The 14,522-nt window shown below is 42.4% G+C and overlaps 1 protein-coding gene across 1 annotated transcript; it reads right to left on the bottom strand.

Moving 5' to 3' along the window:
• Positions 1-333: 333 nt before the first annotated feature.
• Positions 334-13,942, bottom strand: LOC117431931 (inhibitor of nuclear factor kappa-B kinase subunit epsilon-like). Its single transcript, XM_034053221.3, has 22 exons — positions 13,767-13,942; positions 12,464-12,613; positions 11,580-11,704; positions 10,554-10,694; positions 10,097-10,232; positions 9,526-9,707; positions 9,206-9,366; positions 8,677-8,787; positions 8,406-8,585; positions 7,881-8,095; positions 7,473-7,531; positions 7,253-7,344; positions 6,952-7,044; positions 6,487-6,559; positions 6,227-6,339; positions 4,712-4,788; positions 4,261-4,300; positions 3,995-4,096; positions 3,499-3,595; positions 2,505-2,602; positions 1,878-1,949; positions 334-839 (listed from the first exon to the last, which is right to left on the bottom strand). The coding sequence occupies exons 3-22, from the start codon at positions 11,667-11,669 to the stop codon at positions 806-808; spliced, it is 2,166 nt and encodes a 721-aa protein (XP_033909112.2). The 5' UTR covers positions 11,670-11,704; positions 12,464-12,613; positions 13,767-13,942; the 3' UTR covers positions 334-805.
• Positions 13,943-14,522: the final 580 nt, after the last annotated feature.

Consider the following 14,522-nt stretch of genomic DNA (forward strand, 5'->3'; position numbering starts at 1 on the left):
TTAGTTGTCCATAGAAACGAGGTATAATACAGAGCTGGGGAATCCCAGCAATCATCTGCACTGTACTGTGTATGATGGTCAGAGCTGGGTCTTTGCTGATTTTCAGCTGCTTGTGTTGTTTCAAGAGACAATTAAATTTCATTCCCTGCATTGAATTACTAATCTGTTTTATTAATTCTATACTAGCTCAGGGGTTTCAGATCAACACACAGGCAAAGTGTATTGAACCTGTATCCTGCTCTTCTCAATAAGGCAAATGTGCCACCCAGTGGCAGGATCTGGTACTACTCAGAAACCGATTCTAATATAACACAAGCAATTAAACAGTCATGGTATGGCACAATAATATATTGTATTTGACAGACTTACATATATGCATGTAGACAGATGGATAGGGAAAGCTGGGCCCTTTCTGTTGTTATGGTAGATACACAATGACTATGGTTTGCCCTTGCATTTCAAGTGCTTTACCAAGCATGACCATAGTTTTCTGTGCTTCATTATAACTGCATCCAATTTACTACCCTTTGTGATGCTTTTTACCATGGTGATATAGAGAGGGAGCCAGAGTAAACTTGTTTAAATAAAAATTATAAAAAAAACACAAATACAGAAATAAACTCTGTACTGTTGTTTACACAAAAATATAAATTAATTTACAAAACATGACGAGCACTTCCTTAGGCGAGTGGTAGACTCCCTGGCGGATATCGAAAGTGCTGTGCATGTGAAGAAGTTAATGCTGAAGTAGGAGACCCTGTAGAGACCGAACCGGTTACCAGCCAGTTCCATCCGCCGCTGGGAATCAGACACCAGGGCTGGTGGTCAGAGCGCTGAAACTGCAAAGAAAAGAGTGTGAGAGTAACATCCACCCCCCACCACGGCAAAACAAAACCAGAGCGATCAGCACCATAGTCTCACGTGTTGCAACGACTGTTTAAAAAAACATACCTGGAATTTTTCTATTCATTGTTAACATCCGGACAACTTTTTACACATATACATTTAAAGCCTGTTTCAAAGCTCTTTTCAAAATGTCCGCTCTAGTGCACTGGGGTTTGAGATCTGTCCTCTAAATCACTGCAGGAAGAGCGATTTAAAAAAAAAAAAAAAAACACACACAACATAACAAGTGCTCTGGCTTTTCTGTTCCGTACCACATCATGGATCGTTATCGCTGTGTTACCTGTTTGACAACGTGGCCAATAATCCTTACACTATCAGTGCACTAGAGCAGACATTTTGAAAAGAGCTTTAAAACAGACTTTAACGTTATAAGTGTAAAAAGTTGTCAGGATGTTAACAATAAAAAAATAATTCCAGGTCCGTTATTTAAACAGTTGTAGCAGCATGTGGGGACGTGGAACGCTACTTTTTCGGAACCCCGCTACTTACTCTTTAACATTAACTTATTTCTCAAGTGCCTTGGAGAAGGTTCTGTGTTGGATGATCAGCATTTAATTACAGCCCCCCCTATAGCATGGAATAGACTAAGATTACGTTTATTTTAATTAGTAAGTTAGTTTGGTCTGTTGCTGGTCATCTTGCCAGGACACCCTTGTAAATGAGGCCTCGGTCTCAATGGGTTTATGAATAAATAAATAAATAAATAAAATGAACAGTAACCTTAGTAGCACTGTAATTACACAATTAACAGGCACTGATCATCTCATACAATTACAAAGCGATATTACCATGGAACAAAATACATAACACATGTGTAATCAACTGGACTTAAAAGTATTACCAATGTAGCTACTTCCAGTATTTCCTATGTTACTTGTATTCCTTTCTCTACCTATCTGCTGCCCTGAATACAAATTCAAAACGTCCTTCTGGACAAGACCTGGGGTCTAACTGAATCTCCTGAAGCTCACCTCTCAATGATACAGTTATTGTGCTGCAGCTCCTGTGCCACTGCCTGCATCTCGTCTCTCAGAAGCCGAATCCTGGAAAAAAAACGTGAAACACAGCATTTAACACTGCATTCCCTGAAAAACAAATATATATTTTTAATCTTGAGATTAAAAGCACTAAAACCAGGATTGCAGCCGAGCCCGGCTCTTTTGCATTGTGGTTAAGACGCTCGCTAGCGGTGCGCGGGGTCGCTGGCTTGTGCATAGCCTCCGCCCTGCTACACAACACTGTAATGTATTTATTTGTGAATGGCCAGGCCTTAGCCAGATATATTTGGAAGTTAGAAAGTGCGAGAGTTTAGTAAAGGTAAAGGTAGGTATGCTGCCGGAAGAAAAATATGTAACTGCTGCTATTCTAATATAAACAATTGTTCTGAAAACTGAAAATGCTCTTATTCTAACTAACATACTGATAGGAAAATCAAAATGACAATTTTTTGGAGAAGGTTTTGCTAGATGCTAGAGACGCTGCTGGACTTTTTGCACTGATGCATCAGTGAATACAGATAATTGCCTTTTGATTCTCTCTTAAGAACCCAACGCTCCACAGGCATATTCCTAAAAGACCCAAACCTCTACCCTGCCCACCTCAGAGCCATCTGTGCGTGGCTGTCCTCCAGATATGCGGTTGACGGGTCGGACCAGGGCGCCTCCTGCTGGATCCTCAGCAGAGCGTTTTTCAGGGTCTGTGGGAGAGAAACAAACAAAACAGGAGTCTGTGCTTTAACATGTACCTACTGAGTTTTTACTGTTCTTTACTTCACTTTTATGGGCTTTAACCATGGTCTGTCACCTTTTAATAGGGGCATCAATACCATGCTGGGGCATTGGATTAGTACCCCCTACTGCCCCACACCATGTAGTGCAATTCCTGGTCTTCCTTGGAGGTCATGTGTACAGGCACTGCTCCAGTGTGGAGGTGGTACCAGCCTCCCTTCTCGTTATAACAGACAGGCTATTCCCCTGTACTCTACTGGACCAAGCCCCAGCATCTCCACAGGGAAGCCGAGCCCCAGCATCTCCACAGGGAACCCGAGCCCCAGCATCTCCACAGGGAAGCCGAGCCCCAGCATCTCCACAGGGAAGCCGAGCCCCAGCATCTCCACAGGGAAGCCGAGCCCCAGCATCTCCACAGGGAAGCCGAGCCCCAGCATCTCCACAGGGAAGCCGAGCCCCAGCATCTCCACAGGGAAGCCGAGCCCCAGCATCTCCACAGGGAAGCCGAGCCCCAGCATCTCCACAGGGAACCCGAGCCCCAGCATCTCCACAGGGAACCCGAGCCCCAGCATCTCCACAGGGAACCCGAGCCCCAGCATCTCCACAGGGAACCCGAGCCCCAGCATCTCCACAGGGAACCCGAGCCCCAGCATCTCCACAGGGAACTCGAGCCCCAGCATCTCCACAGGGAAGCCGAGCCCCAGCATCTCCACAGGGAACTCGAGCCCCAGCATCTCCACAGGGAACTCGAGCCCCAGCATCTCCACAGGGAAGCCGAGCCCCAGCATCTCCACAGGGAAGCCAAGCCCCAGCATCTCCACAGGGAACCCGAGGCCCTAGACGTTTCTAAGACAACGTGACTCACCTTGCTCTGGTGATCCTGGCATCCCTCCAGCTCACCAAAGAGACTCTTGAAAACACTGTTGAACTCTCTGAGCTGAGTCTTCATCTCGAACAGCGCGCTGGAGAAACATGGGGTGGGAATAAGAAGGACAGTGCAGTGTCCTTTAGTAGCTTCATTTTCACTGCTCCCCTCATCACTTCTTTGTTTTCTAACACATCTGCTCAGCTTGGAAAACACCTGACAGAACAGAACTATAGGAACAACCCTCAATAGTTCTGACATGAATATGTCTTTAAGAACACATTTTTAGGATCCTCATTAAAAATGTAGATCCTATTGCGCTGATCGTGTCTGTCTGCCTGATCATGTCCGTCTGTCTGTCTGACACAAACATTTTTAGGTTCTCCATTCAAATGGTGGACCCTTATGCACAAGTTGTAGATTAATGTAGATCATTTGCCATCCTTTAGTTAAAATCTGTTAACACCGACAGGATTACCTTCACTGCACTGCTTACCTGGTCCAACAGCCAGACACAGAGAGCACAGCCTGGTACTTCTGTACACATTCATCTCGGAATAAGGACTTCACTTTCTTCACATGCGTTGTCAAGTTAATCCTAGTGAAGCGCCAAACGAAACGTTACCAACATAAACCTCATACAAAGCACTGTAGCAACAGCCATCAATGCACAATTTGAAGAGAATTTGCTTGGAGTGCGTCTTCCTAATGTCAGAATATTCGCATTAAGGTATTGAAGCGTAGTGTATTATTTATACTTACTTTTCAAACTTGTGTATCTGTTCATCGTTATACAACAGGTCTGTAAAAAGTAAACATGGTTATATTTTCAGATTTACTGGCTTTTCTTCTGGGTATCTACTTGACCTTTCACCTCTAAAAGGCACAGACTGAAATGCTGTCTGCAGAGCAATCGGCATGACGTCTGATTTGACATTTGAAAAGGTGAGAAGCAGACAGATTATGAGTGCGCTCTGTCATCAGGTACCTCTGTGATCAAGGACACAGACCACACTCAGTAGAAATCATTCTGCGATGTATTTGTTGAGGTATCATTAACCCCTTCAGGACCATACAATGTTTAGTCTGAACAGCGTATAGAGACAGAGATAGATACGTGATGTTGCACTCGTGACAGGTCTTAGCACACTTTGATATCTATAAAGCAAAAGTGTACAGTGTGGGTGTGTATATACATAGGCAGCGTACTTACTGACTGTCATTTTGTCTTTCCGGTACTGATGGTATATTGCCAATATCATTTCCAGCAAGTAGTCCATCTTCTGTGTGCTGAAAGAAAGCAGTGGGAATAGCTGCAGTATTTGAGGTGCAGAACAACAATTCCCATTCAGTCGGCATTAGCAGGGCTTTACCGGTAAATTGCAGTGAAGGGCAATACATTGAACCAAGCCAGACCAGGACCAAGCCCAACTCAGACCATGCCCAGCCTAGGTAAGACCCAATCAGATCCGACCCAATGTTAAACAAGCATACCCTTATAAAGGTTTACCGTGGTATAACATGCTAAAACCACAGTAAATGCATATTACAACCATAAAAGCAAGATAGACTACAAAATGACACTGCAAACTTGTTGATCTCCCATCAATAAAAGACTAAATGCCCTTCTGGACCTTGAGATTTCTTTAGAAGTAATTTCTTTTACTGAAAGGCTCCCAGTACAAACTCAGAAATCTGGCAATAATTCAACAGTTCCAGCTCCGAGAAGCTTCAGGGCATTGATCAAGGTTCAGGAATAAAAACAGAAGTGACAGAACAATGAAACACGAAAGCACCGTGGTCGAGCTGCAGATAAATCTAGAGCAACATAATATTGCGGTCTGAAGACAGCCTAGGATGTACTGTGCCTTTTCCCTCAGTCACTCATCTAACATTGGTGTAGACACTGCCATACTAAAATAAATAGAAAATGAATCAATTCAACTGGTACCGTGTGAGTATGTGTGTCTCTGTGAGTGTATGTCAGGGAGTGTCTGTGACAGACAGCGAATGAATCCTAGTCAACAATCTCCCTCCTGACCTGTGAGGGCGCTGTGTAATGGGCACAGTGTGCCCCGGACTGGATGGTTTGACAGTTCAATCCAGGGTCAGTTGGAAGTCGGTCATCCAGGAAGGGGCGGAGCCACAATACTAGAAGTCATCGCCTTAATGCGGTAGGCGATGTGTCAGTCACGAATTGGACTCGCCACCGAAGGAGGCGTAACTCAGGGTATTTCAGGGGATGTGGCCGAGCAATCTGGTCCTTCGATTGGTTACGGAAAGGACCCGTTTAGGAAACGGAAGTAATTTATTATTGTGCGTGTTTTGTTTGTTTGATTGTGCTGTTTTATCGTTTGTCACTGTTAGACAGCTAACACTAACTGGGAGCTGTCGCTACAAGCCAGCACCAAAACCCAGACTACACTGCACCACTGTCTCACAAACTGTTGTCTTTCACCCCACCTGCACATGAGCACTCACTGTCTGGAGAAGTGACCGTGTCTGTGTTGGGTGTGATTATAAAGTGTCGTATTACTTCGGGACTGAAACCCCTGTTTTGCACGGAGCGATACACATTGCTGTGTAGAGCCCATGCTTATTATCTAAGTGTTGTTGACATGCAACCCAGTCAAATAAAGGAGCTCTTTTATTGAACTTTCACTGTCTGGTGTGTGTTATTCCTGCGCACTGTGTGTGTATGCGAGTGTGTATGTGTGTTTATACTCACGTTTTATCCTCTGCTAGTGTTTCCGAGTGCTTGGACCACTCTGCTTTCATTCGGTCCAGTTTGTTTTGAATGTCATGGATGCTGTTTATGTAACCCAAGAGGGTTTCCTGTAACTGAAATGGAAAAGAAACCCCAGCAATGCTTAACAAAGAGCTTCTCCTCTAAAAGTCAATCTCTGAATAAGAGAGAGGAGATGCAGATGCGAAACTCCAAATGGAAGAGGAAACGTCGGTGCTCTCGGTATTCCTCACAGTACATACCAGCTGCAGCTTCTTCCTCTGCTCTGGGTAGTCTTTGAGCTCCGGCACATTGGTGTCCACTGCAAACCCGCAGCTTGATTGAAAACGAGTTCAACGGAATAGCATTAGGCAGGACAGTAGCAGGAGGGCCAACAGAAAAATAAATTACAGAATGATAAAACACAGAAAAGTACTAAACAAATGCTGTGTGTTCTGGATAAATGTACTGGAGTCTATTAGCTACACTGCCAAGATACTTGTAGCTACAGTAAAATGTATACATTGTTTTTTATGCTAGCTTTTTAGAAAATAGCAGTCACGTTCCACTTTATATTAAGGGTCTCTAAATACATAACCGAGTATGTCACTGCAATGCAACTACACCACTATTACAGTAGAACAGGGAAGAGAGCTGTTTTTTTTATTTTTTTTGCTTGTTGTGGGGAAGACGAGTCAGTCAGAGTTGCACAATGTGTTGTGACTTACAGCCTGTACACCCTCTCCTCAGCACTCTTGCAGAAAGACAGCATCAGGTTCAGCATGTTGATTTTCTGTACCGCATCCAGCCTCATATTTTCCCTGTTAACACAAAGCATACCCAGTTAGGAGTTTGTGTACAAAATTAGGATGCAAAGTTAAAAAGTTTTATCAAATCAATATGTTTTATCAAATCAATACATGGAACCCATGTTAAATCATGGTAAACTACAGTAAATCATAGTACAAGTATGTTACTCGTTTATATGGATAGAGATGGTGTTTCATACAGGTTTTTGTCCATACTTACATCAGCCAGTAAAACCCTTGCAATACCAATGCCTGCCATTTCAGTAAGGAGTGGCTTATTCTTAAATACTGGTGCACTGTGCTCACTATGCACTGAGAAAAAGGAACAAGAAAAGAAACAGAACTCTCACATTGAGCACCGAAATGACTAGCAGTAAATGACAATAGGTTTAGACTCTTTAGACAATAGTCAGCTGTTTATTTGTACAGAACACACATACCTTTGACAAACTGTAATCGGCAAGAACATCAAACCTTGGTGGAAAAAACGGGATTTCAGCTTTAATGAAAGCAAAGAAAAATAATTAAAACCAGAACATCACAATGTTGGCAATTTTATAAACAATTTCTTTAAATGAAACATGGAATAAACTACAGACTAACTAAGCATTGCTGTTAAATGAAGGACATTGGTATTTGTATTCCACACCCGAAGTTGCTAAATTCTTTCCTTCAGAAACGGTTTGTTATGTCCAGGAATGTACCATTCAGCTGGTAAATAGATAACCTATTACACAATATCCTGGACAAAATATCAAAGAGAATCTGTTGAAAAAGCTACTGAAATGACAATGGGAGTGGTGCAGTCTCCTCTCCTCCACTGATATCACCGTTGCCCCCTGGCTTACGTTCGCGAAACTGCACTCCGATGAGCTTCTCTGGTTTGTCTGGCTTCTCGGGCTCCAGGCTCACCACGAACAGGGGCTTATCCTGGGAGGTGGGGGGGAGGCTCCCCACCTTCATGCTGGCCTCGAGGGGGTAGTAGTGCCCCTCAAAGAGGTACTGCTGGCACTTGGGATGGATCCTCGCCAGTTTGAAAACCTCCTCCATTAAAATAGAGGCCCTGTCACGGCAAACGAGAGAGACGACTGCATTTGTCCTTCACCCAAGTTAATCAGGCATGTATACTTTCGAGGTGTGCTTTCTAATTCACAAACTCATTTACTACTTACTTAGCCCTTTCAGCACTGCAAAGAGACAATCCTACCAGAACTAAATAAATAGTTTCAGTGTCTTGTATGGATTTTATAAACACCTTTAACAAGGACAACTTCACAACCTAAGATACTCCAAGAAACATGTTTTAAGACACATTTTTACTCTGTGGATGAACAGAACAAACTAGCGCCAACACGCCTGGGCCCAGCACTCACGTATTATAAGAGTGGATGTAGATTTGGTGTAGCGTGGCCTGCTGCAGTGAGAACACGTGGATCACCACTCTGTGAATGATATCCGTGGTCCCAGCGAAGAACTGGTCGAAGCCCCAGCACGTCTCCTGGTTCGCTTCCAGGATATTGGCCAGGACTGGAACCAACTGGGACTTCAGGCCTCTGCAACACAAAGGGAAGGCTGGCTTGCTTGCTGGCTGCACCTGCAAGTCTTTCAATTGTGTAATATAAAAAGCGGTGCGAGGACACTCACGCGGAGAGCTGACACGCGACCGGCAGATCGTAGCTCCACTCTATCTGACCGTCTTCCAGACGCTGAACTCCCGATATCGCCCCCCTCGGCTTCTCCGTGGTGATTTTATACCTGGAGAGAAGAACAGCTGAATCACTGAAAGATACTCTTTAAAATTACAAAACAAACAGAATCCACAGTTATTTCACAAAGGTACAACATTCACAACCAATTACAAAAGAAATATACACAGCGGGGTCAGTGGATATCACATTTCACACAGCTCTTTGTATCTATCTATCTATCTGTTAATCAAGCTTTCTCTTTACCTGCTACACAGCTGCAGTGTTTCTGAATCTTGGGCCGGGGTTTAACAAATACCACCATAAGGATAAATTACTATTTCAGTAGCAATTCAAATTGCCGCAACTAAAAACATCTAAATCACAGTGTGTTTGTTTTGTCACTTGGGTATATCTTGATAGCTAGTTGTAAATGTGTACCCTGCCAGTGCCCGTGTATATCTCTGCGTGTGCTGTGATGTGCGTACATGATCTGCTTGTTCTTGCGTGGTCCTCCGAAGGGTATGAACGGCAGGCTGCCAGCGGCGGTGTGGTAGAACGTCACTCCGATGCTCCAGAGATCCACTGCCACCCCGTAGGACTTCTGCTGCGGTTTCCTGAGCACGGCTCGCTCATACAGGTCCGGGTGCTATGGGGACACACAGGGGCATGTCACGAGATACACATGCAATCTGGACTTACAGGTATGCACACTACAAAAATCCCAGGTAAAAACAGGTTGACACACTTCCACATACATTGCATTGGAGATCTGCATCCCCTCCCCTCCGGTCACTTTGTTACTCACTAAGTACTCCTCTGTCCCGTAGAGGGAGAGAAACTTCTCATCGTCCTCCAGTTCCCGGGCCGCCCCGAAGTCTGTGAGCTTGTAGATGGAGCACCGGTCCTCCCCCACGCGCCGCATGATGTTACCAGGCTTGATATCCCTGTGCACCACCCCGTTCTCACGCAGGTGGTTCATCCCAGCCACTGCCAGGGCAGAGCACACAGACAGTCAGGGCATTCACAACACAAAGTGCCCTCTCGCCAAGGCATTTCAAAAACATTTCTACCACTGCTTGTTCGAGGAGCGTTGCGTGTAACTTATTCTGTAAAACCCAGGTCCTCAAAAAGCACCCTCCTACAAAAGCATAATTTGTCTTGGGTAGGCAGTAGTTTTCTCAATAACTCGTGCAAAAGAATGTCATCTAGATCCTCTGTAAAATGTAAGTTTGACACCCCCTGGCTTCTGATACACTCAACAACACAAGCTAAAAGATGACCATGGAAAGATTGTTCAAGCAGTTCTCCAGACAGAGAGCATGCAGATCTCTACAGTGTATGTAGATTGCCAGGTTACACTGTAGACCTGCACTCACCTACACACTGCAGCACTATGAGGAACTCAGACTCCGGGAGTCCGAACGCATGCTCTGGGTCCTCCAGCTGGTTGAGCAGACTCCCTCCGGAGCAGAACTCCATCACCAGAACCTTCTGCTTGTTGTTGACGTGGGTCTGAGAAAGAGGAATGGAAGCTTTTCTTAGATTGCAGACTACAGTATTAAAGAGAGAACAATATGAATCAGAAAGCAAACACCACGGTCACATTGATAGCCCCCCTATAATTTTCAACCACTTCCCTTTTTTCATTATTCCCTTGTTTCCTTTACTCCACGACACATACTTCCTAGAATGTGGAACTTCGGTAACTTCAGTGAATTCCAGCACAGACATGTTTCTGCACATTTCCTGGGTTTCACAGTCCTTGGGTCAGTTATCCAACCCACAAAGTAATTCCCTACATCCCCTGGTTCACTACCACGGCTCTCTGCTTACCACCTCCTCCACAGCGAACAGCTTGACAATGTTGACGTGGTTCAGCTTCCTCAGCATCTCAAACTCCCTCATCTGGACCTCCAGGGGCCGCTGGTAACTCACGTTGTTGAACACCTTCACTGCAACCAGCTCTCCGGTTTTCTGAGAAACCACGGTAAACACTTAGCATGATTCACTGTTTGATGCACTGCTGTCACACATTCTGTACCTTGAAAACATCATGTTGGTAAAGGTGTGATAATATTGCTAAAACACAGCCTGCCTTGAGTGTACAGTAGCAGTGGCAGACACATCTAAGATGGTAAGCTGACAAGCTGGGTGTCTACCATATCTAACATTCGCTTGTCATCTTCTTTGACAATGGTAAATCTGCATTTTGCAGTTTTCCCCCATGCTTCTGCCCTGATTATACAATGCGTTCACCATAGTTTAAAATGATTTGCCATGTGTTTTAATATATGCTTCAACACAATGAAGCATGCTTACCTTTGCTTTACCATACATTCACTGTTATCACTTTGCTGTTTCACTGTGGTAAGCTTTTACAACGTATCAAAAAGACAAGTACACATTTGTATTATTCTATGTGAGAAACAGAGAGATTAGCATGAAGTTAAAGGCAGTGAGCGGAACCCTTGCTTATAGTCACAAATATATTCCTCCACGTGATTTAAGATCAGCGCATGCAGGACTGCTGTGCCTCCCACAAGGACACACAAAAAGCAAGGGAGAGAGGGAGCTTCAGTCACTGTGCTCCCAGACTGTGGAATGCCATCTCATATCAGACGTGCTACATCATCGTGGACTGAAGTCAAAATTAAAAACCTACTTTTATAGTTTACCTTTAAAACTGTGTTTTACAATGTGTACATTTTTCTTTTTACTTTAAAAAAAATATATTTTTAACAATATATTATACCAAACTATTTCTACTCTATTTCTCTATACAAATGTATTTTATTTGTTTTGTCTTTTACAGTGCTTTGAAAGACGCTATATAAATCTGATTTGATTGGTCACTCCCACCTTGTTCCGTGCTTTGTACACGCTGGCTGTCGCCCCCTGACCCAGCACATCATCCAGTGACCACAGGTAGTTGACCGTGCTCAGCATCATCTTTTCAGACTCCAAACAGTCAGCTGGCTTCAATTCTACACAGAGTAAGGGAGAAGGAAGCTGTACACCACTGGCAATACCTATAACTGCTCCTGTTCCAACAATAGCAGGTAGGGTACAGAATACATAGCTATGGCCAAAAGTTTTGCATCACCCTATGGGATGATCTAATTTTGCTTCATGAAGTCAAATGAAACCAGCTGAATAATCTTACATTAACATATTGGATTACATACCACTTTGTAGTATTTCACGTACCTAATGAAAAACTGACAATTAAAAAATGACATTTCAAAATCTAACATGAAATACTGTACTACTATTATGGCTTCCAGTAGACTTTTGCAATATCATTTTGTAGTTTGATTACATGATGTTGCATAAAAGATCTAAATTAAGTCATAATACAGTTTTAAAATAAATATATATATTTCTCAATCCTAAAATTCTAAAGTGATGCAAAACTTTTGGCCAGAGCTGTATGTCAAAAATAAAATAAATCAAAGCCAAGGAAGATGAGATGGTAAACCAAATAAGTTTAGCATCATTTACTCTGTTTTCCTTCTGTACCTTAAAAAGAAAAAATGTCAGAAAGAGCTTATACCTGCAAATGTTAAACAAATCCATGTATATTATATTTCTATGAGTCTCTGGTAGAAGCTTGAACAGATAAACCCATTCTTGACACATTTGCACACTGATCTGTTCAAATACTTCTGTTACTATTAAAGCCGACTACCACTTGATATTGTTTAAAGTAAGGCTTAAGGAATGTGTGCTGGTTGAACACTTACCTGTCTGTGCTGCTGGTTGAAGATAGCAGCTAGGCTGAGCGGTTCTTACCCATGCAGGTGAACACGTCCACACTGCGTCAGTCGCTTGAGGAACAAACAGGTGCTGCAGTGTTCTTTAAAACTTCACAAAGGAAGCGGGCTACTTCCTGCCTACAAAATACGATAGAAAGAAAAACAAAACAATACCAAAGTTCCATTGACCCAGTTTATAAGATGCAGTTAACTTTACACGGGCAGTTTCGAGGTTACGGGTTAGAGCAGGGGTTCCCAAACCGGAACACCTGCGCGCGGCAAAATGGTTTAGAGGGACAATATTCTCCCCAAATAACCGGCAAAGCAATGTACGTTTTACATTAACACTGCTGTTAGATGCTTGTGGTTAGCACATACCACAGTGATGTCAGAACAATACCTCAATAACACTGTGTACCATAATACAACGTGTCAAGAGAACACAATGTCACATATCAGGGGTTATTTTTAACCTTTGAGACACCCTGCCGTTTTCAAATGGATTTCTTTATCAACATCCCTTGAACCATATATTTAAAGCATACACATTATTATTATTATTATTATTATTTATTTCTTAGCAGACGCCCTTACCCAGGGCGACTTACAATTGTTACAACATATCACATTATACATTATTTCACATTATACAGATATCACATTATTTTTACATACAATTACCCATTTATACAGTTGGGTTTTTACTGGAGCAATCTAGGTAAAGTACCTTGCTCAAGGGTACAACAGCAGTGTCCCCCACTGGGGATTGAACCCACAACCCTCCGGTCAAGAGTCCAGAGCCCTAACCACTACTCCACATACAATGCATTTGTGTGCATACACATTATATACATCTGCATCCATATGTTTTGGCTACATTCACACACCGCATACTGTACCTAACAATGCACACTACCTTCCTAACAGCTTGGGGCTGTTTAGGGACATGCGCATACTGACTTCCTAATAGTTGCATAATAGTGCATTTAAGAGCATAACACAATTTACTTCGTTTTAATACATTAAATATGTCGATTTATTCGTACAGTTGTATATCGTTCACTGGTTTCATTTTTAACTTGATACATTGAAGCCGATTTCAAAAAGGAAAAGGCTACTGAAATAATCTACAGTAGCTATTGGTTCAATAATACAAGCATTGATGTTGCATATAAATCAATCGCTACATAGTGTATTATTATTATTTTTTAAATAAATGAGACAACTCATTTTACATTTGCAGATCGATAGATTTTGCTCTGTAACAGATGGCACAAGAAAATAAACGTACCTTTTTTTAACGTGCTTCTGTTTTGAACACTTCTAGTCCCCAAACTATAAAAAGCGTTGTGCAATCGTGGAATACCCAAACAAATGACTCGCTCTGATAAAGTTACGAAGTACCTGAACTTTATCAAGGCTTCTAACTGCATTAACAAAAGACAGGAACTAACGTCATTTTCGCTTCGTTACTTCCCTTGTTCATTACATGTTTTGAAACTTATCTTCTTAAAGAGACAGGACTCTAAAGACTTACGTTCAAAGTTTGAAGGTGGAAACAGACGAATTTTAAATCTCGTTTTATTTAAAGTTGATTTAGAATTGACACTATGGAACTTACATTTGTGTAGCGTAGTCTTACAAAAACGTTATTTAAAAAAAATGTTTATCCTAGATTTTTGCTAACGACCATTTGCTTCAAAGTTAAATAAATTGAATATATTCATTTAGTTTACCTGTATAAATCTACAAAGTTAAAAGTACTGTATATATCACACCATTCCTGTGTAATGGCCACTTCACACCTGCTACAATAAGGTCTGCAGAAGACCTTTTTGGTTTATGTGTTATAATCAAGGGGGTCAGATGGGGGCAGTGTTGTTTTTTTTACATTGGTTTATTTTGTAATAAATAGATTTCTACAAATTTACAAAATAGATTCTAGTGAAATTAATCGTTTTCAAATTATCATCAACAACCTCACAATTTAGGCAATGCAGCATACCCTGTCTCTAAAAAGCGTATGGGCTTGCATTTTAAAAAATAT

This window comes from Acipenser ruthenus, chromosome 29 (assembly GCF_902713425.1).
Source record: "Acipenser ruthenus chromosome 29, fAciRut3.2 maternal haplotype, whole genome shotgun sequence".
Lineage (NCBI taxonomy): Eukaryota > Metazoa > Chordata > Actinopteri > Acipenseriformes > Acipenseridae > Acipenser > Acipenser ruthenus.

What these genes read in the sequence shown, in the direction of transcription:
- LOC117431931 (XM_034053221.3), bottom strand. Translation starts at nt 11,669, where the DNA reads ATGATGCTGAGCACGGTCAACTACCTGTGGTCACTGGATGATGTGCTG. An exon ending in TGTTCGCTGTGGAGGAGGTG is followed by an intron (nt 10,233 to 10,553) that starts GTAAGCAGAGAG and finishes CCTCTTTCTCAG; the next exon opens with ACCCACGTCAACAACAAGCA. An exon ending in CAAGGGTTTTACTGGCTGAT is followed by an intron (nt 7,045 to 7,252) that starts GTAAGTATGGAC and finishes TTGTGTTAACAG; the next exon opens with GGAAAATATGAGGCTGGATG.